Source organism: Hippopotamus amphibius, chromosome 4 (assembly GCF_030028045.1).
Source record: "Hippopotamus amphibius kiboko isolate mHipAmp2 chromosome 4, mHipAmp2.hap2, whole genome shotgun sequence".
Lineage (NCBI taxonomy): Eukaryota > Metazoa > Chordata > Mammalia > Artiodactyla > Hippopotamidae > Hippopotamus > Hippopotamus amphibius.
This window is the reverse complement of record NC_080189.1, coordinates 38,900,724-38,925,620: the sequence shown is the minus strand read 5'-3', so window position 1 is coordinate 38,925,620 and position 24,897 is coordinate 38,900,724. Positions and strand designations below refer to the sequence as shown.

Here is a 24,897-nt window from a genome sequence, read left to right as displayed (position 1 = left end):
AAGCTGGTTAGCATTTTTTAGCAATAAAGTATTTTTTTTTTTTTTTTGGGCACACGGGCTTAGTTGCTCCGCGGCATGTGGGATCTTCCTGGAGCTGGGATCGAACCCATGACCTCTGCATTGGCAGGCGGATTCTTAACCACTGCGCCACCTAGGAAGCCCCAATAAAGTATTTTTTAATTAAGGTATGTACATTCTTATTTTTAGACAATGCTATCACACTTAATAGACTACAGTATAAGTAAATAAAACTTTTATATGGGCTGGGATACAAAAAAAAAATTTCATGTGACTTGCTTTATTGCGCTATTCACTTTATTGCAGTGGTCTAGAACCAAACCTGCAATACTTCTGAGGTACACCTGTACTAAATTGGATGTCTTCAGGTTGAAATTTTTACCACCACCACCCCCCCCATACACTCTGCTAAATTCGTGGTACATAGTTTCATTTCATCTAAGCAAATAAATTAAGCATACTTTTATTTTGGATCTCAAATGTTCTACCTCTAGCGATTAATCCAGAAAAAATATCAATGTGCGTAAACTACTCAAAAATATCTTCTGGAGAAACATTATGCCCATTATGTTTTTAATTTTCATTTTTAAAACATATACACATACATAAATAAAGGTATACATTAAAAAAAATCTAAGTTCTTAGCTCTGGTTGATGAGATTATAATTTTTTTCTTTTGGAAAAAATTTTAAGTTACATTAAAAAGAGCTTATAAGCTTTGCTCTGATCTAAGAACTATATCATTGACTCTAAGAAAGACAATATAAGTCGCAGATTTCAACAGATGTTAATAAATTATGCTAAAGCTTGAAACAGCAGGTGTTAAACTTGTTTTTGAAACAAATATCACACACTATGTTGAAGGATTTTTATTCCTCCTACAAACAAATATTATTGTCAAGATATCCTAAATTCTCAGCTTGTGTCTAAGTTCAAATCATATGACAGTTTTGAGGAAATTTATGTCGTGGTTCAGGAAAATAAAACTCCACTAGAGAGTTAAACAGAAGCATGATAGATTTCTCCCCTTGTTAAGATTTAGCCACAACCATCCATCAGTAAACGATATCATAGTTTCAACTTTTTCTATAAATTTCTTCATTTATTTTCTCATTTACTTTTTGATTTAAAAAAAAAAAAAAGTCCACAGTCACAATTCACTACCTATAGTGTATCAACAAAGCCCGGTTTTAACCTCACTTCTTTAGGAACAGCAGTGTCAACCTTTTCAGACCTGTAAAGAGCACGACCCACCCTGACTATATACAATCCAAAATGTTCAAGTAGTATTTTGTGCTTTCCCAGCTGCAGCCATGAGGAGCCAACAGTAGCCCTCAGACTTCTTTTGAAGAACCATTCTTTTAGAGAAATGATTGGGGGGGGGGGAGGGGACTGGGGGCAGACAATCAAAGTAAGAGAAGAAACTGAAGTAATACTTTGTTTTACACTTTTTAACACTGTAGCACTGGCCAGGAAGCATGAAGTGCAGTTAAAATAAATGGATGTTCTGATTACAGAATTATTATTATTAGATGTTATACTTTTGAAAGAATATACATAAAAAGGTCTAAAATGCCATCTTCCTTCTCTTGCTATTCAGGTGTCTCTATTGGTTGCATGGCTTCTAGAGTTATCAGATTTATCTTACTAGGTGTGCATAACAAAACAGACTATACTGTACCGGAGTCTTCATGAAGCGTTAAGTTAGAAGTGGAGCATTCTTCCCAGGTAAAGGGTACTTGTTACCCATAGCCCTTAATACTTGACCCTCTACAATGACCATCCATCTAATTCAAAAATTATTCAAACTTTTGACCTCAGGGCCCTTAACCTGGCAAGGGGATTAAAGCCTAGAGTCACACATACATACTCAGTTAACACTCGAGTGCTTAAGGGGAGAAATTCAAATCATAAGGCATCTCAGGAAATTTATACTTATTAAGTCCTAGTTACATCCGACACTTTATTAATAAGCATAGAATAATGAGCTCCTCACACCTGCTCCAGCTTCCAGAGGCTCCCCACAGGAGCACCTGGCAATATCAGGAAGTCCCCATTAGAAACCCCCCTTCACCGAGTCACCTTAGAGCTCTGGCCTAGACCAGTCACCCCAACTCGACCAGATAATCCTGGCAGCCTCTCTCTGCTCCCATGTGTAGATTTAGACAGGTTTCACATGAGCTGGAACAGAGATATATTTATATATGTCCAACTTAAAAGACAACAAAAGATGCCTCCGTAAGGAAGTGAAATTATAAAAAATCATTCATGCTTTCTTTCATTCACTCATTCCTTCATCACTGAAAAACTCCTGAATCCCAATTCTGCTAGGCATTGTGTCAGGCAATGGGATTCCTCACCCTCGAGAATCCAGCTATGAATCGAATCATATCTAAGATGAGACTTAAGAGCCTTTTTAAAAATATTCACTTTAAATAGAGGTGAATATTTTCCTCATCCTTTTGATATTTCTGCATGAAACTTTATTCACATAAAAATCACTTGTATTTCTGTAGATACTAAATTTCTTAACTTTTCTTTAAAAAAGCAAGCCTTTAAAGCTATATTAATAAAATTTTTAAATGGATATATACCATTTTAATTTAACTTGGAAGCATAATGAGTTGCTAATTTTTCATTCTCCTAGTCTTTAATTGTATTTTCTGTGTATATAGAGGGACAGATCAAAGTTTTACAGGCACACTCATATATTGCTTGTACAAATAAAAACTTTTACAAACTATCAGAAAGGTAATTTCCCAAAATGAATCTAAAGGCTTTAAAGTGGTCTTATCCTTAGGCCTGGAAATGTCATATTTAGAAAGTTATCCTAAGGAAATAATCAAAAATATGTACAAGGATGCTTATCATACATTATTTATAATAGGTGAATAATTGAGCCAACCTAAATACCCATAAAAGAAAACTGATTAAAGTAGTAATGGTTAAACCATATATACCAGAAGCCATTAAAAATCACATTGCAGAGAAATATTTAACAATATTTGGATATGTTTGGCAAAATAAATTAGGTAAAAATGTGATAAATGGGAAAAAACAAATTGGTGTGATCCAGCTTAGAAAGGGAAGAGAGGAAGGGAGAGAAGGGGGAGGGAGGGATGGAGGGAGGAAGGAAAACTGCAGTAAGGGGTGATAAGAATTTCTAATGGTTTAGAAATGCAAACTTTTAAGTCAAAAGTCTGGGCTTAAATCTGTGTAAACTTCAGGACTTCCCTGGTGGAACAGTGGTTAAGACTCCATGTTCCCAATGCAGGGTTCAATCCGTGGTCAGGGAACTAGATCACACACGCAAGCCGCAACTAAGAGTTCACATGCCACGACTAGGGAGCCCACCTGCCGCAACTAAGACCCAGTGTAACCAAATAAATAAATAAAATAAATATTTATTTTAAAAATCTGTATAATCTTCAACAGATTAATCTCTCTGCTCCTGTTTCTTCATCTGTAAAATGGATTAGCAATAGTACCTTCATCACAGGATTTACAGAGGTTTAAACTATTTGTGTTATACAATAATACTAACTAGACTGCAAGGTTCCAATCTGCAGACTTTCTGGTTCAATGCAATAATGCAATTACTACAAAACACTACCATTAAAGATGTGTATGGTGTTTCCCTGCTAATAAAACATATATTGAGATAGCTATTCAAATTAATAGTTCTAATTAATCATGAAAAGAAATAGATGATGCATAATTAATGAAATGTTAAATCAATATAAACATTTCTACATAGTGACAAGAAGACAGATTACTATATGTAATCTAAGCCAGCTACATGTATACATCTATGTACTGACACCAAGATAAATCTATATACTGATGAATCTTTAACGTCCTGATAAAACTGAATAAGGCCTTTTTATTCATTTGTACTTCCTTCTCCATTGCCCAGAAGAAATCACATTTCCCTCTGATGGGTCCTCCTGATCTAAAAAGTAGTTCAGAGTAAGGAGTGTAGCAACAGAAAGAAGTTGGTTCAACAAATACAAAAAGGGTTTTAGGAGGCTGCTGGGATGATTTCCTCAGGTGTACATAACTCCAAAGAGGCCAAACTCCCAAACAAATGCAGTGCACAGCAATCTATTCACTTCACTTTTACAATACCTGTGAACAAATCTGTGAAGATGAGACCATGGATTTTAGATCCCTTAGCTCTTCATTTCTGAACCTGATACTGCATCATATGAAAAAAGAAAAAGAAGAGAAAAAAAAACAAACAGTCCCCATTCTACCAGTACTAGTGGGTATGAATAGAAATTTTGGTCCATGGGACCTCTGAATTACATAAATCAAAGCTATTAGAATTCAAGGCATTGACTATGTAGAAAACAAAGAGCCTATCGAAAGGAATCAAAAAGCATTGTGGCAGATGAAAGGGCCAAAAGCATACAATCCTTATATTACTCATCTACTGCTACAAAACAAACTACTCCAAAATTTAAAACAATAATCAGTTATTTGCTCTTGATTCTGCATTTAGACTATGCTAATGACTAACCGGGCAGTTAGTCAGCTAGTTTGACCTGAGATCATTCAGGCAACTGCAGTCATAGAGACAGCAGTGATCCCAGAGGACGAGCTCCGCTGTGCAAGCATCTAACAAACCTCTGTTGACATGTTTGCTATAATTCCCCTGGCCAAAGGGAGTCATATCACCATGCCAAGAGTCAGGGTAAGGGTCTACAAATGAGCTTCAGAACCAAGAAGCATGACTCATAGGAGCTGGGGGTAGGGGAGGAGACATTAATGTAACAATCTACCAAAGTCCTGCCCTCTAGACCCAATGGAAAATATCTCTCCCACATGCAAACACATGCAACCCTTCCCAGGATCTCCAGTCTCCTCTGACTTTTGCAAAAGGATCAAAGTTTATTACATCATAATATGTTTCAGTTCAAGTATGGGGGAGGATCCTAGGGTACAACTTGAAGGCAGCTCATCTTGAATCAGAGGTTTATGAAGCAAAAAGAAAAATTGCCTGTCCCCCAAATATCCAACATACAATGGAAAGACAGGCACAGGATAACTGCAATAGATTAAAAAAGGGAATAGGAGAAACACAGAAGTCATTTATCCACAGCAGGTCTAAAACCCAGCAGCAGATGTTGTCAGAGCCTCCTAACCCAGGGACAGGAATGTTCTTTTCATTAGGGCCCATTTCTGTTCTCTGGAATGGTCTCCTAATCTATTCATCTCCATGGCTCTTTGCTCTGCCCTTTGGGTTTGGAGGTTCTTTTTAAGCAGAAATGCTCCTGTTCATAGTAAATTGAGGCCCAGAGGCCTCTTTTTAAACTGACCATCCCTTTTAATATAAGCCAATTCTAATCCCTTAAAACTTTAGAGACTTCCTATGCATCGAACTGAGGTTCATTCCATTCCCCCTAAAACTATATCTATAACTCTTTTCAAACTACATCTTTCTCTAGTTTGGAAGTGTTAGGTTGTTGCGGCACAGTAACCCTTAAGATTCTTATCATCTTACCATCTCTTTCATCTAGCTAAAAGGATCTACCTTAAATCTTTCTAAGATCTTAATAAAGAGTACTTGATATTTACTCCAGGCCACTTTTTACTTTGAGAATCTTTTGCCTGCCAGAGCCTACTAAAGAAAGAGTTTTATTATCTAACACAGAGATTTCTGGACACCCTATATTTCCTCTAATTTCTGCTCTAAGTGCTTTTGTCTCTTCCCAGACCTTATACACAGCCATCAGAAGCCAGCTGACAATTTCAGTATTTTCTGGATCCTTAGCCAGATCACAAAGGCAGTACACACATCCCCTGTATTCTAAGTTCCTGCAAGTGACAATTTTTAAAATTGTTTCAGTACATAAAAATGGGTCATCATCATTCCAATCTCCAATAACAGTTTCCTCACCACCTCTCCAGCTTCCATTAACAGTCGTTTGTCATTTTTCCAGCCTCTGCCAACTATCCTTTCACCATTTTCCTAGACCTCAACTGCCACCCAGTCCCAAAACCAATGTGACGTATTTCAGAACTTTGTCATGACAGCACCTCACTAATAATAGCAATTTTCGTTTCAATTACCTATTGCTTCATGACACACCATTCCAAAACTGTGTCTTAAAAGAAAAACCATTTATTTGATCATGACGCTGCAATTGGGGCTCTGCTCAGTGGGGCAGATCCTCTGTTGCTTTCTCCTGTGCTCACTCATGTAGCTGCAACCATCTGAGGCCCAAATGGGGCTGGAAGTCCAACATGGCCCTAGTCATATGTCAGGCATTTGCCTGGGGATTGTTGGCCAGAACGTCTCATTTGTCCTTCAGTGTCCCCTCTAGCAGCATAGCCTGAGCTTCTCGCATGTTCCCAGGTCACAAGTAAAGCTCACCAAGTTTCCACTTGAATAACATCTGCTGATGCCCCATGGCTAAAAGCAAGTAACATGGCCAGAGTCAATGTGGGGGAACTACACAAATCAATGAGGGAGGTATGATTCACTGAGGAGCCATCACTGTAAAAATCTACAGGTCTCCCATCCTAAGAGAATGGGCCATTCTCTCAGCTGACATTCTGCTCCTGTTGGTCATTTTTAAAACTACAGAAATAAAAGATGGTTTATATTGTAAAAAAGAAAGAGAAGAAGGACTGAAGGAAGGAAGGAAGGAAGGAAGGAAGGAAGGAAGACAATTAGCTGGTGAAACAAATAAACTAAATTTTAAAAATTAACAGATGTTCTTAAATGTCTTAAAAAATTTTTAAAAATTCTTAAAGCTACAAAGTGCAAAACATTTTTTAAGTTTTGATAAAGTAGAAAGATAATACAAAAGTAAAATTATGGAGAAGAAATACAAGCAAAGTTTACAAACTAGTAAGAAAATCAAAAATGAAAATAATATAATTGATATAACAATTGGTATGAGATTAGAAACAATAAGCTAAAACTAGCACAAATATATGGTAAGTAATTCAACAGACAAAAGGATGGGGAATAAAAAATATATTTTTAAAAAATACTAAGAGTTAGAATTCAAAAGCTTAACAAACCAAAGCAATTAGGATTTTTCAAGCAAAAGCAGTTCCTATTTTGGCAAATCCCCCAACAATTTGTCATACCCAAGAGCTTGGGCTCTCTGTAAAAAACCAGTTCTCAAACTTGAGTATTTACAGAGCTTGTCACAATGCAGATTCCAAGGTCATAGTAGTGATTCTAATTTCACAGGTCTGAAATGGGGCTCAGGTACCCAGTAGCGTTAATAAAAAAAAGGCCCAAGGACCACACTAGCTGCAAAAGGGCTTTCTCAGACCATGAGCCTCCTTACCCTTGGTGTTGTATTTACTGCTTGAAGCCCTTAGGACAAGCCCACATTTAAAATTTCAGAATCAAGAGCTAACATGTTCCACTCCTTAGTTATAGCTCAATTTGAGCAGCTTCACCCTTTCAATCCTCCCTCCAGCAATAAAGCAGCATTTTTCATATTACAGGTCATGACCAATGAGTGAGTCATAGAATCTATTTAATGGGTTGTGACCAGAATAGAAAATATCAGAGGGTATTGCACATAATGATGGTAATTACAGTTTAAGTACTGTTACATGAAACTTTTGTTTCAGTCGTGTGTCTGTGTGTACAATGAAAACCTATAATATGAGTCATGGGCAAAAAGGTTTGAAAATTTCTTCTATAAAGAATATGATGGATTCATCAAGCAGCTAAAAGTTTTTCAGGTGAAAAGTGCAGAAACACCCTCAAATTCAAAGGAAAAAATTTTAATGATGATAATTTCATTTTATCATATTGCTGTAGGGTTTAATTATTCAGGCACTTCAATGCTTCAAAGGACAAATTTAATATGCAGTTATTCAGCATCCCCTTGAACATGTAGGTGAGAGGAATATGGTCCCTTTCTTTTAGAAGCTTACAAAGTAATTAGTATTAACCCATAGTTAAGATGACCAGAGGACAATACAAAAGAATTTATAATCATAAGTTAAATTTACAGGGCTGTAGATTTCAAATAAGTGAAAGATGGAATTAGGGAAAGTTGTGTGAAGAAAATAGGACTTGAGTTTAGCCTTAAAGGAAGTGTAAGATAAGAAAAAGCAGAGAGGAAAAGGTATAGTGTTAAGTCTTGTTATATAGCCAAACTAGGCTAACTGCCTATAAAAAGAATCTCCAAAGCTCAGTGTATAACACAATAGTGAGTGGATATACTACACCCAGTCATTGACAAACCCAGGTTCTTTCTACCTTATAGATCCACCATCTCCTGTGGCCTCCAAGCCCTCAACTGGATCCTCTGCATCCAGCCAGCAGACAGAAGAGAGAGCACGAAGAAAGAAGGCTGTTACGGGTCAGGCCTGGAAATGGCACCTCACTTTTATGGCCTTTTTTCATTGGCCAGAAATCAGTTACATTTGACTACTAGGAAAGGTAAAAAGTACAACCTAGGACCAAAATGGTGTACCTGCATTCATCCTAGCCCCCTCTCACAACTAAAACATCCCAGACATAATTAACACATACAGGAAGACTCTGAAAAATGTAAAGAAAATATAATGGAGGCTAGGGACCTTAGGACTTGAGGAATGACATGGTGACGAGTTCCCTGGGTTTACCTTTTGCTTCCCATGCATCCTAGATGAGATGCTGGAGAAACCTGCAACCAGGAACCACCAACAGGCAGGACAGAAAAGCTTGAAGAAGAGCCTACGTTCTACCCGAAAGACGGGAAAAGGATGGCCAAGTGGAACAAAAAAACGTTGTTTATAATACCTGTCCTAATCCAGCCCAACACCGAAGGGAAAACTGGCCCAACACCATCGTGTCAACGGGCTGAGCAGGGAGCTGGACTTCCAGCCTCACCGGGCAGCAGTGAGACTGGGCAGGGTCCCGTCCCTTCCCCTGACCCTGCAACAAAGAGGCAGAATAAGAGTGCAGGCAGTGCTAGACAGCACACTTCCTCCCACCCCAGTGTTAGTCCGCTTAAAAGTTAAATATAAGTGTACCATACAACTTAGCAATTCCACTCGTAGGTATCTGCCCAAGAGAAATGAAAACATGTTTACACAGATACCTGTACACAAATGTCCACAGCATCATTATTCACAATAATGAAAATGTAGAAACAACCTAAATGTTCATCAACTGGGGAACAGATAAGCAAAATGTGGTATATCCATACAATAGGATACTATTCAGCAATAAACCGTACAAATTATTGATATATGGTACAACATAGATAAACCTCAAAACACATTATGGTAAGTGTAAAAGAAACCAGGCCAAAAAAAACAAACAAAAACAACAACAACAACAACAACAAAACCCACATATCGTTTAATTCTATTTATAGGAAATGTCCAGAAAAGGCAAATCTATATAGAAGATCAATGGTTCCCTAAGGCAAGGTGGAAGCAAGAATTAACTTCAAAAAGGCATGAGGGATCTTGAAAATGTTCTAAAAAGTGATGACTATACAACTCTATAAATTTATTAAAAATCATTAAATCACTCTGAATGGGTAAATTCAATGGTATGTAAATTATACCTCAATAAACCTGTTTTTTAAAAAGTAGGCAGAATAGAATAATGAACTACCATGTTATCCATCATCTAGATTCAACATTATGAACTCATGGCCAATCTTGTTTCATCTGTAACCCCACTCCACTTTTCCTTCTCCCATATTAAAGTAAATCTCAGCTATTATACATATAAGCTTCATTGCAAATTTTATAAGATTCATAGCATAGAAGGTAAGAATTTTTAACCTAATCACAATACCATTTTTATATCTTAAAAAATACATCAAAGCACAAGTGATAAAAATGGTACTTTGCTTGACCATTTTAAATAATCTTTTGTTGCTTTCTCATATTTTTAGTTTCCTTTTTTACTTCTTTAAACATACTACATTTAACAGCTGATAGTTCTAATATCTAAAGTCTTTAAGGTCTGATTCTACTAAAGGTTGTTACTGACTCTCACTTACAGCACTCACTTCCTTGCATGATATTTTTTACTGTGAGGTCATGTTCATCAAACTTTGCATGTGCCCAGGAGGAATGGTGACAGCTTTTGCCAGGTGCTTGAGGCTGCCCTAAACTCCTGTCCACTGTAAATTAATATCTCTGTTTAGGGTTCTTCAGTTACAGTGAATATGAATTCAAATCTCGATCCCCCATTAGGGCTTTTTCCTCTGTACTCAGAGCCTAGAGAATTTTCTCTCACAACAGATGCTGCTTTTAGTTTATCCGTTCCCTAAAGATGTGTCTCTTCCATGATCCTGAATTTATTCAGAATTCCTGTTCCAACTCTCTACCTTGTAAGAGCCCAGGGCGTTTTCTTCTGATCCCCATGTGGCCATTAAAGCCAAAACTCTAAGTGAGCAGAATTTGACAAATGTCCATAGGACAGCTGCTTATTTTAATGCACACTTACTACTCCGGAAATGTATTCGCCCTTATTTGTGGTCTCTGATCATTTCCCTTGCCTTCCTGCAAGGTCATTATGCATTTTTAAAGATCTTTAATGTTTTATTTATACTTTTGAATGAGTTCTGCATTGGAAATATTTTCAAGATGTCTACTCAGCCATACTTCCAGAAACTGAAGTCTAATTCCTTATTAGAAAATCTATAATCTTCAGTTTAAAATAGGGTATCTTCCATCAACCTGAGTTCCAAAGTTTAAAAATCTTTCATCTCCCACTTGTAATCTTAATTTCTCTTTGTTTAAATGCCAAATGTACTATAAAACCATCCCCAAGTTAAATAACTTACTAATTACATCATTCAATAAACCAAAACAAAATGGAACAAAATATTCCTGTGAGGAGGCATTACAGCACAGTGATAAAGAACAACTTTTACTGGTTATTATTTAGCAAAATGAAAAGCATTATCAGAGTTGGTTCAAATCACTTCTAAAATGTAATGGCTGTGTAACTTTAGGTAAATCATCTCAAATGTCTGGCTTCCGTTTTTTCAGGTGTAAAGTTTAGAACTTGAATCAATATCTCAATGTATCAAAAGTTCTATGCATGTATGTCAATTATATCTCAATAAAATTATTTTTAAAAGAAAAAAGGTCTATGTATATGAATCTGAATAAAGTATGAAATTTAAAATTTTAATTAAATTTTTTTAATTTAAAAATCTGTAAAAGAAAAGCATTACTATACCAATCAACAATCATCGTGAGTATACTCAGTAGAGTATACAGAAGTACTGTTAAAGGGGTATGATGTATGTGACCTACTCTCAACTGGTTCAATAATGTTTGTGGGTATATATACTCACACGTACATACGTACATACACGTGGATATATGTACACAGAAATATAGATGCATGTATTATATGTTATATACTATCTGTTACATGTTACATATGGGAGGAGGAGAGGGAAGGAAAGAGAAAGAGGAAGAGAATAAACTAAACGTGGCAAAATACTGAAAACTGATGAATCTGAGTAGAGGACACATGGGAGTTATCTGTACCACTCTTACAACTTGTCTCTAAATCTACAATTACTTCAACATTAAAAAAGAGACAGTGTTATGAAGTCAGTGTTTAAATAACAGATCTAACCCTGGCTACACAGAACAGATATACACTGTTATTCTTTCCTGGGATGTGAAGAATATCCATGAAGGGACATGATAAAGTTATCACTCACTAACTGTTTCAGTATCACATATGTTTGTTGTTATAAATATAAACTGATCCATTTGAATTCTCTATTAATGACAGAACTACATAAAGATGCATAACATCCTAAGGGATAAAAACCTCAGGTGAGATTTTTGAGCCAAAATTAATTTGGGAAGAAAGCACACGTGCAAGCCAATAAAGCTTTCTAATATTAATTTCCGGCTTCCCTCAAAGTCAGCCCCAGCCAATCAAGGGGAGTAAGAGCACAGAACAACCAGCATCACAGCAAATATGTGCCAGGCGATTCCAGCATCTTGGAAGCGCAAATTCAGCAGGTAAGGTAAAACTCCCTAACTCTACCTTAAATCCCAGCATGTAAATCACATCTCTTTTCTTGACAGTTCATTCGTACCTAGCTTCTCAGAATGTCAAAATAATAGTTACAACCACCATAACCGTTGTATATCAAGCCCACTATAGGTTTAAAAAAATGTTTTAATAAAATAAGGACTACCCTGGCATTCCAGTGGTTAAGATTCCGTCCTTCAAATGCAGGGGGTGCTGGTTCGATCCTTGGTTGGGGAACTAAGATCCCATGTGCTGGGTGGCACAGCCAATAAATTAACTAATCAATCAATCAATCAATTAATTAAATGTGACAGAGAGAAAGAGTATCAGCCCCTTTGCTTGCTTTTTTGACAGAACTTTTAATTTTAAACTCAGTAGGAAACAAGATAATGACTACAAAGAGCCAGGTAGAGGTCTAAGAGGCTTATTACAAACCAGCTTCTTCAGGATCATTTGCAGGTAGCTAAAAGTCAAGACAATTTTGAACCAATGAATGTGTGGTAATGATAAATAAAGACCTTAGTGCTGATGAGGCTCTATTTCCCCTCACATTCTCTACTTTTCTAATCTATTCTGCATAAATCTTTCTCTGAAGTCTGAGCTAGAGATAGTATTGTGTAATGTATTCAAGTATTTTCCCCTATTCAAAATGGAAAGAGAATAACATATACATAAAAATTATTTGGCAACTGCAACAAAAACAGGACAGTGATAACTTCAAATTATTTCTTTCACTTGCTTTTTTAAGTCTTATATCTTATTTTTACATGTAGAAGGCATACACCTTTTATAAGAACCTGTGACCCTGCCGCAGGCATTCTCACTCAAGTAAAATCTAAAACTTTGGTGTGAGATCATTAAACTACTCCTAGGGCACCTTTTTACTCTAAAAGCCTCTGTAAGCGATTGAACTTCTAATTTGAATAATTGCATCTCACCGACATAAATTCCCTCTGTAGTTTCAACCGTATGCAATATCAGTCTTCATTTCCTGAGTTAAATTAATGTTGAGTAATGTGGTGTTTCTTTAAAAAAAAAAAAGTCCCTCTACTTTCATGGTAACCTTTCAGCAGCCAGTAGAAGTGATTCATGTGCATGAGAGGGGAATAGGTCAGTACAAATAATCATTAACCAACAATATTTGCTAGTGTTCCTTGTGTGCAGAGCATTGTTAAAGGTACATCTCATCCAGTAAAAGGGATGTGCCTATATAACTTGATTAAAAAAATCAAATATTTCATAAACTGAATCCTATTTCCCATTGAATTATATCATTTACTTTATTTGCATTTATGACTTACCTTCAACTAGTTGTGACTTCCCATGTTTGATCACCTCTATCCTTCTAGTCAGATGCCTAATGAATTGTAAATTAATACTGGAAAGCCTAACCTCAAAAAAGAACCACTGAGCAGTGTTTAAAAAGTAAAAAAAAAAAAATTATTTCTTATAAGAGGGAATCCTGAAAATGAGCTTCTCCTCTTAAATCTCAAGCCAACAGAAGTTTTTTTAAAGAGATAAAAAGAGCTCTAATGCAAAATTTGTCACTCAAAGTGAATTTCCAGTGTTGCTATAACAGTATTTATTCAATAAACTCCAAAGGATTGGTATTATATGTCCTTTTAATGAAATTCAAACTTTCAATTCTTGGATTTTCTTAAATAGCATGTCTACAAGTTGCAGAGTGACCTTTTGAAAAAGCCACTCTAAAGTGATGATCCAACTGGCCCTGGGCTATTTCCAACCCAAAGGCACCTAACTGAATCAATACATTCCAAGAATTCAGTGACGTAGAATTTCAATCTATTCCAATTTTGTCAGCCTTGGACTACAAAGACTAGGGTCATTCTAGGTAGACTCAAAGGTAAATACAACTTTTTAGATTACCTCTGAAATCAATCATGTGTCTTTGGCATCCTAGTGGCCATGGTAGATGTACTTACCTATTCACAGTTCTTCCTGTTCTCCCCACCTTTGTCATGACTTCCCTGTGGGTGGAATATACTTCCAACTAATTGCTTTGGGTTTTGCTGTGTGACTTGCTTTGACCAGTGGAATGTGGACACAATGGTGGCAGTTCTGAACCAAGGCTTTAAAACCATCTGAGTGTTTCCACTCACCCTCTGTGTGTTTCCACTCACCCTCTGTGTCCTGTTATCACCCAAGAGAAGAGCACACTCCAGGCTGTCACTGTTTCTTCAGCAGAGGCACCGCAGTGAGAGATACAGGAAGCAGACTGATCCAAACCCTTAGTCTACAATCAATCCACAGACCCATGAACAAGAAATAAAGATCTGGTACATAAACCGCTGAAATCTTGGGGTTATTTGTTGCCACAATAAAAGTTAATACAGTGTCCAACTATATAAAAGGGCTCAAGGTATTATTTTTCTGGCACCACTCTGTCCCAAATTAAAATTTCCAGGCCTATTCTCTAAAATAGTATGCTAAACTAAACAAGTTTTTTCACTTCTGGATGTACCAGGCACTGGCCAAACACTTCTGACCGCTTGATATCTTCTATATTAAATCTCATCTGAAGATGTATCCATCATCTAGGATTAATAATTCTTGAACCTCCTCTGCTAAAGCAAAAGTACATTGAAGACAGAATCTGTATCTGATTCACCTACCCCTAGAGCACCTAGAATAGTTTTGCACATACCAGACACTTGATAATTGACTCCTTACTCTTAACTCACAGTTACCAGTGCTTTTATTATTGTCCATATTCCAAAATGACCCCCTGAGTCACAAAACTTTTCATATATTTGAAATGACAGAAATGACTAGATATGATCTTTCCACCTGGATACACAGGAGAACTAAAGTACTTTGCAATGAATGATGTTCAAGACTGATAACTTACGGCAATAGGAATGCCCTCAAGATGGCACACAGATTCCTTCAATGAATACTGAGATTTAGAATGGATGGCTGGATGACAAATCTCACGGAGCTACATACAAATATGCAGCAGAGATAGGTCAGCATTCAAGGGCATAATTACAAGGGAGGTTGTACAAAGGAGCCATGAGCCCCTTCACTGGAGCACTTTTCTGTCTTGAGTCTGTTCATCACTGGTCCTCTGTGCTACTCTGTCTCCGGCTCAGTGTCCCAGGCATCTAATTTTCTCCATCATCCTCTATCACCCGACTGATCTATGTTATTTTCTTTCCTCTTCTTCTCCACACTTTTTTTCCTTTCTTGCCTATTGCTTTTGCTGCCTTCCTTTCACACTTTTAAGCCTTGGTACAAGAAGACATCACCACGCATCCAGAAAACTCCTTCTGCACACAACAAATCAACCAACTGCAATAACCTGGACATAATTTTCAGGCCTCAGAGTCAATAAAAGCAGTTGTGTTCCTTGCAGGAAGCTCAGGGACTTCCAGAGAGCTCCGCACATCCTGCCAACTATTTAGTACTTGCATCATTAAAGAAATTTGAAGACAAGAATTTTTTCAAAAATTTTGTCAAAATTTCTGCTGAACCCCATGGTCTAAACATGTTCAGTTCATCAAAGCTATACAGTAGCAAAGACCTCTTCACCTATACTGAACTAATTAATCACCATATCTCATTATTGCACTTTCTGCTCCTAAATAATTTTAAGTATGATTTAGTGATATCTAATGAAAGTGTAAACAAATTATCTATTATAGTTAAAAATAGTCTAAAATTCCTAAAATATAGGCCAAATCATAATGAACATACTTTTTTTCCCTTTCTTCCCAGAATATCCTTTCCACTTTTATTCCAAAAATAGCACCCCCTCTTATTCTGGGAAGTGTGACCCCTACATCACCAGGAAAGCCCATAGAACAACATGATTCAAATATATGCTGTCGTTTTCTCACTCCGCCTAGCCACAGACTAGGGGTGCGCACCTGCCCGAAGCTGGGCCAATCATGGCACCCTAACCTTCTGGCCAAAGTTGATTGTATTTGTATGGATAAAGGCATATGGCCCAAGATGAATTAATCACAGTCCTTGCTCAAGATTTTTCAAAGTGAAATTAAGGCATGAGGAGAAACTCTCTCAGCCAGTGATGAAACTGGGCATCTGAAGGCATGAGAGCTGCCAGCAGCCATGTGCCCTGCACTGAGAAGGAAGCTGATCTGAGAGAACTAAGCCAAGATGCAGGCAGAAGCAGACGTTGAAACGGAAAAGACTGAGCACTCTGGCAGCCTGCAAGTCCCTGGTTCCAGTTGTCCCTGAGATTGCCACACTCCTGCCTTCCTCCTAGGAACATCATAAGCCTTCCAATCAATTCCCCTGCGGATCTAAGTCAATTCAAGCTGTTTTTCACTAACCAGTAGCCAAGGAAATTCTGCATAATACACCAAACAAACTGCAAGGTAACAAATTTGACTTCTTGAGGGTAGTGGTCCAGGAATAATGTAAGAAACTCTAATGTATCTGCAACAAAATTACTATTTAGTCAACAGTGCTGGCATTTAAGGATGACACTGTTTAACACTTTCTTAACTGCCTTCTTCACTTGGGATAAGCCTTGTCTTTTCCTAAAATGGCCGGTTCCTTGTGTTTTTTAGTGAATTTTCTCTGAGCAAAAGCCATGAACATAGATGTTCAGGGGGTATATACTGGGCTAGAAACATGAAGATTGGGATACTGTGACTGCCACATGATCCTCTGGAATAGGATGAATCCATCTGGAATATCATGAGGTCCAAGGTTAGGTTTTGCGTTCTGGAAAAAAATCTATCTCAGATAGCAAAGGTTGTATAGCAAGACAGTACTAACAAAATTGGATAAAAATCATTATTCACATGATTATTTGTTACCAAAAGGTAATACCTGTCAATGGATTCAAAGGGATTAAAGGGACCAAAAAGGAATTTGGATGGATGCAGAGAAGGCAATTTTAATCTCGAATGAAGGATCTGACTCAAAAGCTCAACAAAGAAAGTTTAGCTTTCCTGAAGGACTGGGTCTAAGGTGAGGCTGATAGAATTCAAAATTAAAGAAGCAGGAAATGTAAAATCCTATCTGTGTTAAATGTAATAAACTTCATTTAGAAATAAAGCCATACACCTGTAAACCCCTCTTCCTTTGCTTGCTGTACCCCATGTAATACAATGCATTCAAAGTCAGTGACCAGTTTGCTTGGTGCTGGTGACCCACCCAGAGGGAAGCTGACAGGGTTGAGCTCAGAATCCCTGCCCAAGAGAAGGCCCCAGTCACCCTCAAATGATGGAAGCAGAAGTAAATATGCAGACAGCCCTGCTTTAGAACCTTAGCTTCACCCCAAGAGCACATACTCTAAGGATCTCACTGACCACCTGAACTTAGGAAGAGACCTGAGTACAATAAGTACAATTTTAAAAAAGGAAATTCATTCTAAATACTCAAAGCTGATGTCTATGCCCTCATCGAGTTCTAAGACAAAAAGGAAAAAACAGGAAAAAAAGTAAACTGGCTATTCTCTGTATAATTTTAAGCTCTTAGAAGCTTATACATTCATTTTATTTATTGTTTTATACGCATATTTAGCACAATGCAGGAACTTCATACATGCTAATAACAAAAGAAAAATTATATTACAAAATGCGAATTCTTCTTAGTTACATAAACTTACTTAAACAGCTAGGTTCCAGACATCAGCTTTAGAACAATCAAGTTTTCTCTAAGTTACTCCAGAAGACTATTTGCATATGACTTTTAGAAATCTCCACTCCAAAGTTCTTCCAATGTAAATAGCATTTAATCTTTTCAATCAGCAACATGCTTAAAGAACACACTAGAATATCGGAGATCACTGCTCTAGACTTTTCTACCTATCAGAAGTGTGTGAGTGTATATGTAACAACAGAGTAACGGAATTTGAGCTAAATCCACCTTGCAACAGTACTAATAATTTTATCTTAACAGGATATTGAAGTATGGATTCAAATATAGATAACTTAAAAATCTTAAAATCTTAAGCCACAGCCACAAAAAAAATGGTATCACATAGTTAAATTTCTTTAGCATCTCCAATTCCTAAAAAATGAAAAAAAAACAACTACAGTGAACTATCTGATAATTAATTTTATTCACCTCTGCTCTGATTTTAATATGATTACATTAGAAGACCTTATAAAGAAATTTAGTAACATTAAATTTCAGTTCAAGACCTTTTTATTTTTTTTATTTTTTATTTTTTTATTTTTTTTGGCACACGGGCTTAGTTGCTCCGCGGCATGTGGAATCTTCCTGGAGCTAGGATCGAACCCGTGACCTCTGCATTGGCAGGCGGATTCTTAACCACTGCGCCACCTAGGAAGCCCTCAAGATCTTTTTAAAACCTTTCAGTTTCCAGCATAGAGATAACACACAGAAATCTTGTTTCAAGTGCTTGAGAAACAGTGAAGCATGTGCTTTAAAGAACAAAGTCATATTAGTTTCACCTGCATTGAAGCTCCTTCCACTCTTGCCACACAGGCAACCCGATCCAGGAAAGTCACTGCCACGGGCACCGCCACAAAGAAGCCTTTACAAAAGGCCTTGAAGTATCTTTTCACCCAGCCTTGAGACTGTGCCATCCCTAAAAGCACAAAGAAAACAAATATGAAATTAGCCTCAATGAGGTGAAAGGGAAAAACACAGAAACAGCCCAAGAAAAATACGAGTTAAGAAAAGGCAACCTCATCTCAATATGTTTCACACTCATCCCTGTAACCTTTGGAATAAATTTGACTTAAAATCCCAAAGGCAAATACATTAACTCAGGTTAACTCTCTTCAGTAGCTGAAGTAGCTTACTAATTTCAATAGAAAATTTCTCCTCAGAAAAATTCATTTAGAAAAAAAATAAGCATTCCAAAAGTGAATCCTTCCCTGTTGCTGACTATGGTGGCGACGCTCCTTAAAGCCCCAATACCTGTCTTCTTCTGTGGTAATAGAAGTTTTAGTGGGACATATGGCTGCCCAGCCTCCATTGCAGCTAAGTGTGACCATGTGACTAGGTCTGATGAATGGCATATGAGAAGAAATTATATACTTCCACTCTGTGCCCTTAAAAGAAGCATGCCCTACACTTCCTGTTCCCATTTTGTGATACCTGAGATAACAAGGTGGTTGTAGGAACAGGAGTAGCTATCTCAAGTTAAAGACAGCAAAGCAAGAAAATAGAAGGGTCCTAGGTCCCCAGCACGGAGGCACTGTAACTGCCCTGAATTGCTTATATTCAAGCTATTAATTAAGAGGTAAATCACTTTCCATCGTGTTTAAGCCAATGCTACAGGGCCTATGTTAAAGCAGCCAAACTAATCCTAACTAATACAACAATGAAATCTACAAGAAATCAAGAAAAAAAAAATCACTGCATACGAATTCAATACAGATAATTATCAACCCTCACTTAGTTCTACAACCACTTGATTAATTTTCAGATTTCCTCGGGCTAAGACAATCCTTTAACTGTCTCAAGCAATGAAAAACAAAATAGAGATCAAGATATGCTACTACCCTAGCAGACCCAATGGAGCCAAACTCAGTGCAACAAATGAAGAATCTTCCTGGCTGGGGAAGATAAATGATGGTAGGATGGATTATGGTGGTGGTAGTGATGGTGGACATGGACCAAATGGGCAAACTTAACATACCTATTCTGGAGGTTAAACTGACAGGATTGAAAATGGATGGGCAAGGGTGGGGGAGAGGAGAGCAGATAAGAAAAGTGTCAAGAGGTAGTTGTGACCTATCTAAGCACTGTTATTCTGTCATTCCCTTGGATTACATTCCAAAGTACTAAAAACATGCTCACAATACAATTTCTCAAACTTCTAATAAGTACAAGGTCATAAGTTGGGTGCTACGGATACAGGATTGAAAAGTAAATATGGTCCTTGCTCTCAAGGAGTTACAAAGTGCCAGGGAAGACTGCCCTTAAACAAATATCTAAATATTTCCAATAGAAATGAGCATTAAAATGGGTCAATGTTCCTGGGGCCTGGGAACATGGAGCAAGGAAGTCTATCCATCTATCCATCAGAAAATGATTCAGGAAGGTCTCTCAAAGGAGATGGAACTTGAGGTGAGACCTGGGCACTTCAGGCAAAAGGAACAGCATGTATGGAAGTCTTCAGAGCAAAATAAAACATGGTTATTTAAGAAACTAAAAGAAGTTCAATTTGGATGGAATATACACAAACTTTACTATGTTAATTTTTAATTCAGTAAATATTTATTGCCTGCTAAACACCAGTGCTAAGTGCAGAGGATATAAAGACAGCTAAATATATAGTATAATATCATTTAAAATTAACAAGAAACAATACTTTATATTTTCTATATAAATGTATGCATATAAAAGCATTTAAAAGTTATTTGCAGTATTGTTTAAATCATTTAATAAACACCCATATATCACTTGAATAATTATTAAAATATATATAGAGAGAAAAAAGCATGTTTATCAAAATGCTAAGAATGGTTAATTCTAGATGTTGGGAAAGTAGATGATAAACTATTTTCTTCTTTGAACTTCACTTGGTTTCTAATATTTAAAAAAGAAAGAGAGATGGTCCTAAGAAGTCACTTTAATATATAGATACTATGGGGTAAAACTAGTCTTGATCTCTTTCCCATCACAACAAACAAACCACACTTTCACAGTCCAGTCTCTGCTGCTCCAAGTACAACAAGTAAGATTCCTCCCTATTTGTGAACCAATCAATATATTATTATAGCTGATTGCAAGTCTTTTATGTAGCCAATTCAGGGTATGACAGAATTTTACATGCTTTTGAAAACATCTTGAAAGTTTGAAGACCCTTAGAAATTCCCACCTTTCTATTCACCCATAGTAAGCATTTTAGTTCAAACAGGAAAAAAATGCTGACAATTCATGTAACAACCTACCTGACCACTTGACTATTTTAAGTAATTAATAAGCTGGCTTTAAACACACAAACCTATGCTTGCTTAAATATATTTTAATGACCAGGCCAAACAGACTTAGATAACCAGAGGATTTATACACACACACACAAAAAAAGGATAGGACAAATATAAATAGAAAAACATGCTTCTACACATCTGTGGCTCTTAGAATAAAATTAGCAAACATATGACAGAACGAAAATACAATGTGTTCTCTTTGCTGTTCCCCGTGCTCTGCATGCACGGACCTTTAGTAAATAACTAGACAGACCAGCAGGATAGACACTAGGAAAGCTTTCAAATACAATGATGCCACAGTTATCCCAGTTTTAAGGTAGCATTCATGATTACACTGTAAATTAAGGGGGAAAAATACATTAACACAAGTTGCATTAAATTCAGATTCCCGGAATTTTGCACCTCTATTTCTTTCCCAATATAAACTCCCCGCCATACTGCTACTCCCTTTAGGCACTGTGGCAGCCAGGAAAGAGCATGGTATCAAGAGTCAGGGGCTCTGAGGTGGCATCCTCTCTGTCTATAATTAGCTGCGTGCCTTTGATTAATTCACTTCTGGGCCTCAGTTTCCTCATCTATAAAAAGAAAGGGGTTAGATATCAATTTCTAAGATCCTCTGTAGGGCGAACATTAAATATTCCTATACATTTTTCGATTGTTTCTCCAGGACTTTGAGAAGATAATAAAATTAAGAAAAGCACTTAGATTATTACTGAATAAGAAGAGATATTACATTGTCTTTTAGGTTTGAGGTTTTTTTTAATGTTGAAATGGAAAAAAAAAAAAAAACTTTGCTTTTATTAAACAACCAGTTAAAAAGAGAAGCAGAGAGGAAGTAAGAACTAGTGCAATTTACGTAAAAGGACATTTTAAATGCAGGTAAAGACCTGAAAGCCACTGCCCTTTCCCTTCTCACAATTCCACGGCTTACCAGGGCACTGCCGCCATCTCCTGCACAACAGTCAGGACAAATATTTTTCTACTGAGAGATTCTCAAAGAGCATGTGGGAGGTGTGCCAATCTGAAGGCGTGCAGATTCTGCCCCAAGCCAAGGGGAAAAATAAAAGCTACCTTACAGATAAGGGGTCACTATTTTCAGAGGCTCAAAAGCAAAGGCTCAGTACAGTCCTGTCCTACCTGCATTGTGAATGACACCTCTACCTCGTAATAAAACCCCTGTAGAAGCTTCTAACCATCATTACAATACTAATGCTATACATAAATGAAGAAATGAATATTACACTTCTATGTCAAATCACATCAAATAAAATGTTTAAAGTGCTATGGCATTCACATTTTGTTAAAGTTAATGCATTTCATTTTCTATAAAGAACCATTGGGATGATCCGGTCTTTTGTTCACACCTTAAAACATTTTAACACTACCGTACTAATAAGCATCTAGTGTCTGCTCCCTCTGACAAAATTTCCTTTAAGCAATAATAATGTGATCATCCCTGGCAAAAAAGGAATAATATTTATCAGTAACCTCATTCTTCTAGGAACCATGCAAGTCATTTAGGCTCAACACATTGCTCCTGAGAAAATTATTGCTTAAGTAAAAGGCACACCTGGTTCATTGCTGAAGTATATACACTGAGAATATTTTTAAATAAGCTTTCAGAGTTCACTGAAATCCCATTTACCACCTAGTATAAAACACTGGCAAGTAAAAGGTTTTTCAGTAATACTAACTTCAGCCACATAATGAATGACCTGTACTTTAAATACCTCTCTTTCCTCTCACAACATGTTATGGTTTGATCATGCATGAATTCACCTAAAATCACTCTTAAATTTGCATATATTTCAGCTTATACAAAGTCACTAATCACTCATCCATAGCAACCAGGTGAATAAATATACCTCAAGTCATCCTTATTATAAAAACTATTTTAAAATTGTGTGGCAGGTTTGAAGGTAAGAGAAAAACAATAAATTACAAAGCAGTATCATATAAAATGGAACCTTTCGATCACAGAAATCAGCCTGTATATTTGGATAACCAAATCAAGATTTTATTTGTAAATTCAAGCTATGAATATCAGCGAATATAAGAGCAGGGATCCAAACAAATCTGACACCCAATTCCTGATGCAGTCAGTACATATTTATTGATCACCTACCATGTAACTGTGCTAAGGGGTGAGCAAACAATGCAGAACAAGGCAGGCGTGGTTCTTGGCCACGTGGAGCTTACATTTTCATTCTTTATATTAAGTGCCTACTTTGTGCTAGTTACTACGCTAAGATACCAAAGGTAAAAAGGCACACTGAGTCATAGTTCCTTCCCAAAGGACTTGTGACAAGATCACAAGAAATGAGATGACCACACATGATCAGGCTACCCTCCTCCATGTTGTCTCTCCAGGAGCTCCTCGTACCAGTAACCTCACTATGCAAACAGCCTAAGCATGCACAATAGGATACATTTAAACTGAATCAAGGGAAAAATAACTGATGAATGAGAACAATTTTGATTCCATTGAAAGCAGATTTGGTAAAGCAATTGATGGATACTAATTAAAAAAAAATTCAGGGCCACCTTCCTACTTTCAGATTATAAATAAATATTATAAAAATAGATATTATAATATTAGATAGATATAATAGTAGACAGATATAAAAATAGATACAATTATAAAAATAGGTAATCTTTAGAATATGAGCTCCAGCATCAAATTATTTACCTTTTAACTTGTGTGACTTAACAGTTCTCACTCAAAAATTCTCAGAAAGGACAAAATGGCAAGAAAAAATTAAGTACAAAGAAAAACTAGCCAAAAGTAATAAAAAGGAGAAATGCAATGGGGTTACACATAAAGTGAATCATGTGCTGGCAACGAAACCCAATTTTAAAACTCCACACTGGTAGACTGATAAAGATAAGGGTCCTCTATCTTGACCTAAAACTGCTTCTTTGACAGATATAATTATAAATCTCTATTGGTAGAGTAATGAGCACCTGGATACTAAGAGAGGTGAAAACTGACATACTCAATTTTAAGTCAGAAATATTTAAAAGCAAATGAATTCCAAAGGCATGTTCTACTACAACTGGTGTAGAGAGAAAACACCACCAGAAATCAATTAGGATATGCAAATTATACAGGCTTCCTGAGTTTTGGGGAAGGACTTCCTTCAGCTTGCAAACCTCATGCATTTATGCCCACCTCTCCCTCTACCTCAGTGGAAGAGGAGCACTCCCTCTGTTGGAGGTAAGGCTGGCAGTGCTCTGCAGAGGCAGCATCAGCAAACAGGAAAACTCAGTGGAAAGGTGATGTACTGTGAATCCAAAAGTCCTCAGTTCAAATCATGATTCAATCATGTGACTGGACAAATTACTTCATCTTCCTGAGCCACAATTTTTTCAGGTGAGAAAACTCGCAGGGTGTTTTGGAAGTTCAAAATGTTCATATGTGTGGGGTGTTTTTTTTTTTTTTTGAAATAAACATTTATATGAAGGAAAAAAAATCCATAAAACTAGCATTTGAACACATGCGTAATGTACAATGGCTAAATCATCAATTAAAAGGTATTTCTTCAGATAAAAGCATTAGCCGTGTACAAAGAAAAGCACTAGCGATAACAAACCAAAAAAGGGCAAGAGACTTAAGGATGTCCATCACATACAGTAAAACATATAGGGACCTCCCTGGGGGCAGAGTGGTTAAGAATCCGCCTGCCAATACAGGGGACACAGGTTTGATCCCTGGCCCAGGAAGATCCCACATGCCGCGGAGCAACTAAGCCTGTGCGCCACAACTACTGAGCTGGCGCTCTAGAGCCCGAGAACCACAATTACTGAAGCCCACTTGCCTAAAGCCAGTGCTCCACAGTAAGAGAAACCACCTCAATGAGAAGCGTGCGTACCGCAACCATAGGTAGTCCCCACTTGCCGCAGCTAGAGAAAGCCCGTGTGCAGCAACAAAGACCCAATGCAGCCAAAAATAAATAAATAAACCATAAAGAAAGTTATACT

The 24,897-nt window shown here is 37.0% G+C and overlaps 1 protein-coding gene across 3 annotated transcripts in view; it reads right to left on the bottom strand.

Moving 5' to 3' along the window:
- IMMP2L (inner mitochondrial membrane peptidase subunit 2) overlaps positions 1–24,897 on the bottom strand; it is an 875,861-nt gene that overhangs the window by 807,555 nt on the left and 43,409 nt on the right. For all 3 annotated transcript variants that reach the window (XM_057730837.1, XM_057730838.1, XM_057730839.1), the window contains exon 3: positions 18,424–18,560. In XM_057730837.1, the coding sequence (XP_057586820.1) occupies positions 18,424–18,558 (135 nt within the window). In that variant the 5' untranslated portion in view covers positions 18,559–18,560. The remainder of the gene's footprint in view (positions 1–18,423; positions 18,561–24,897) is intronic.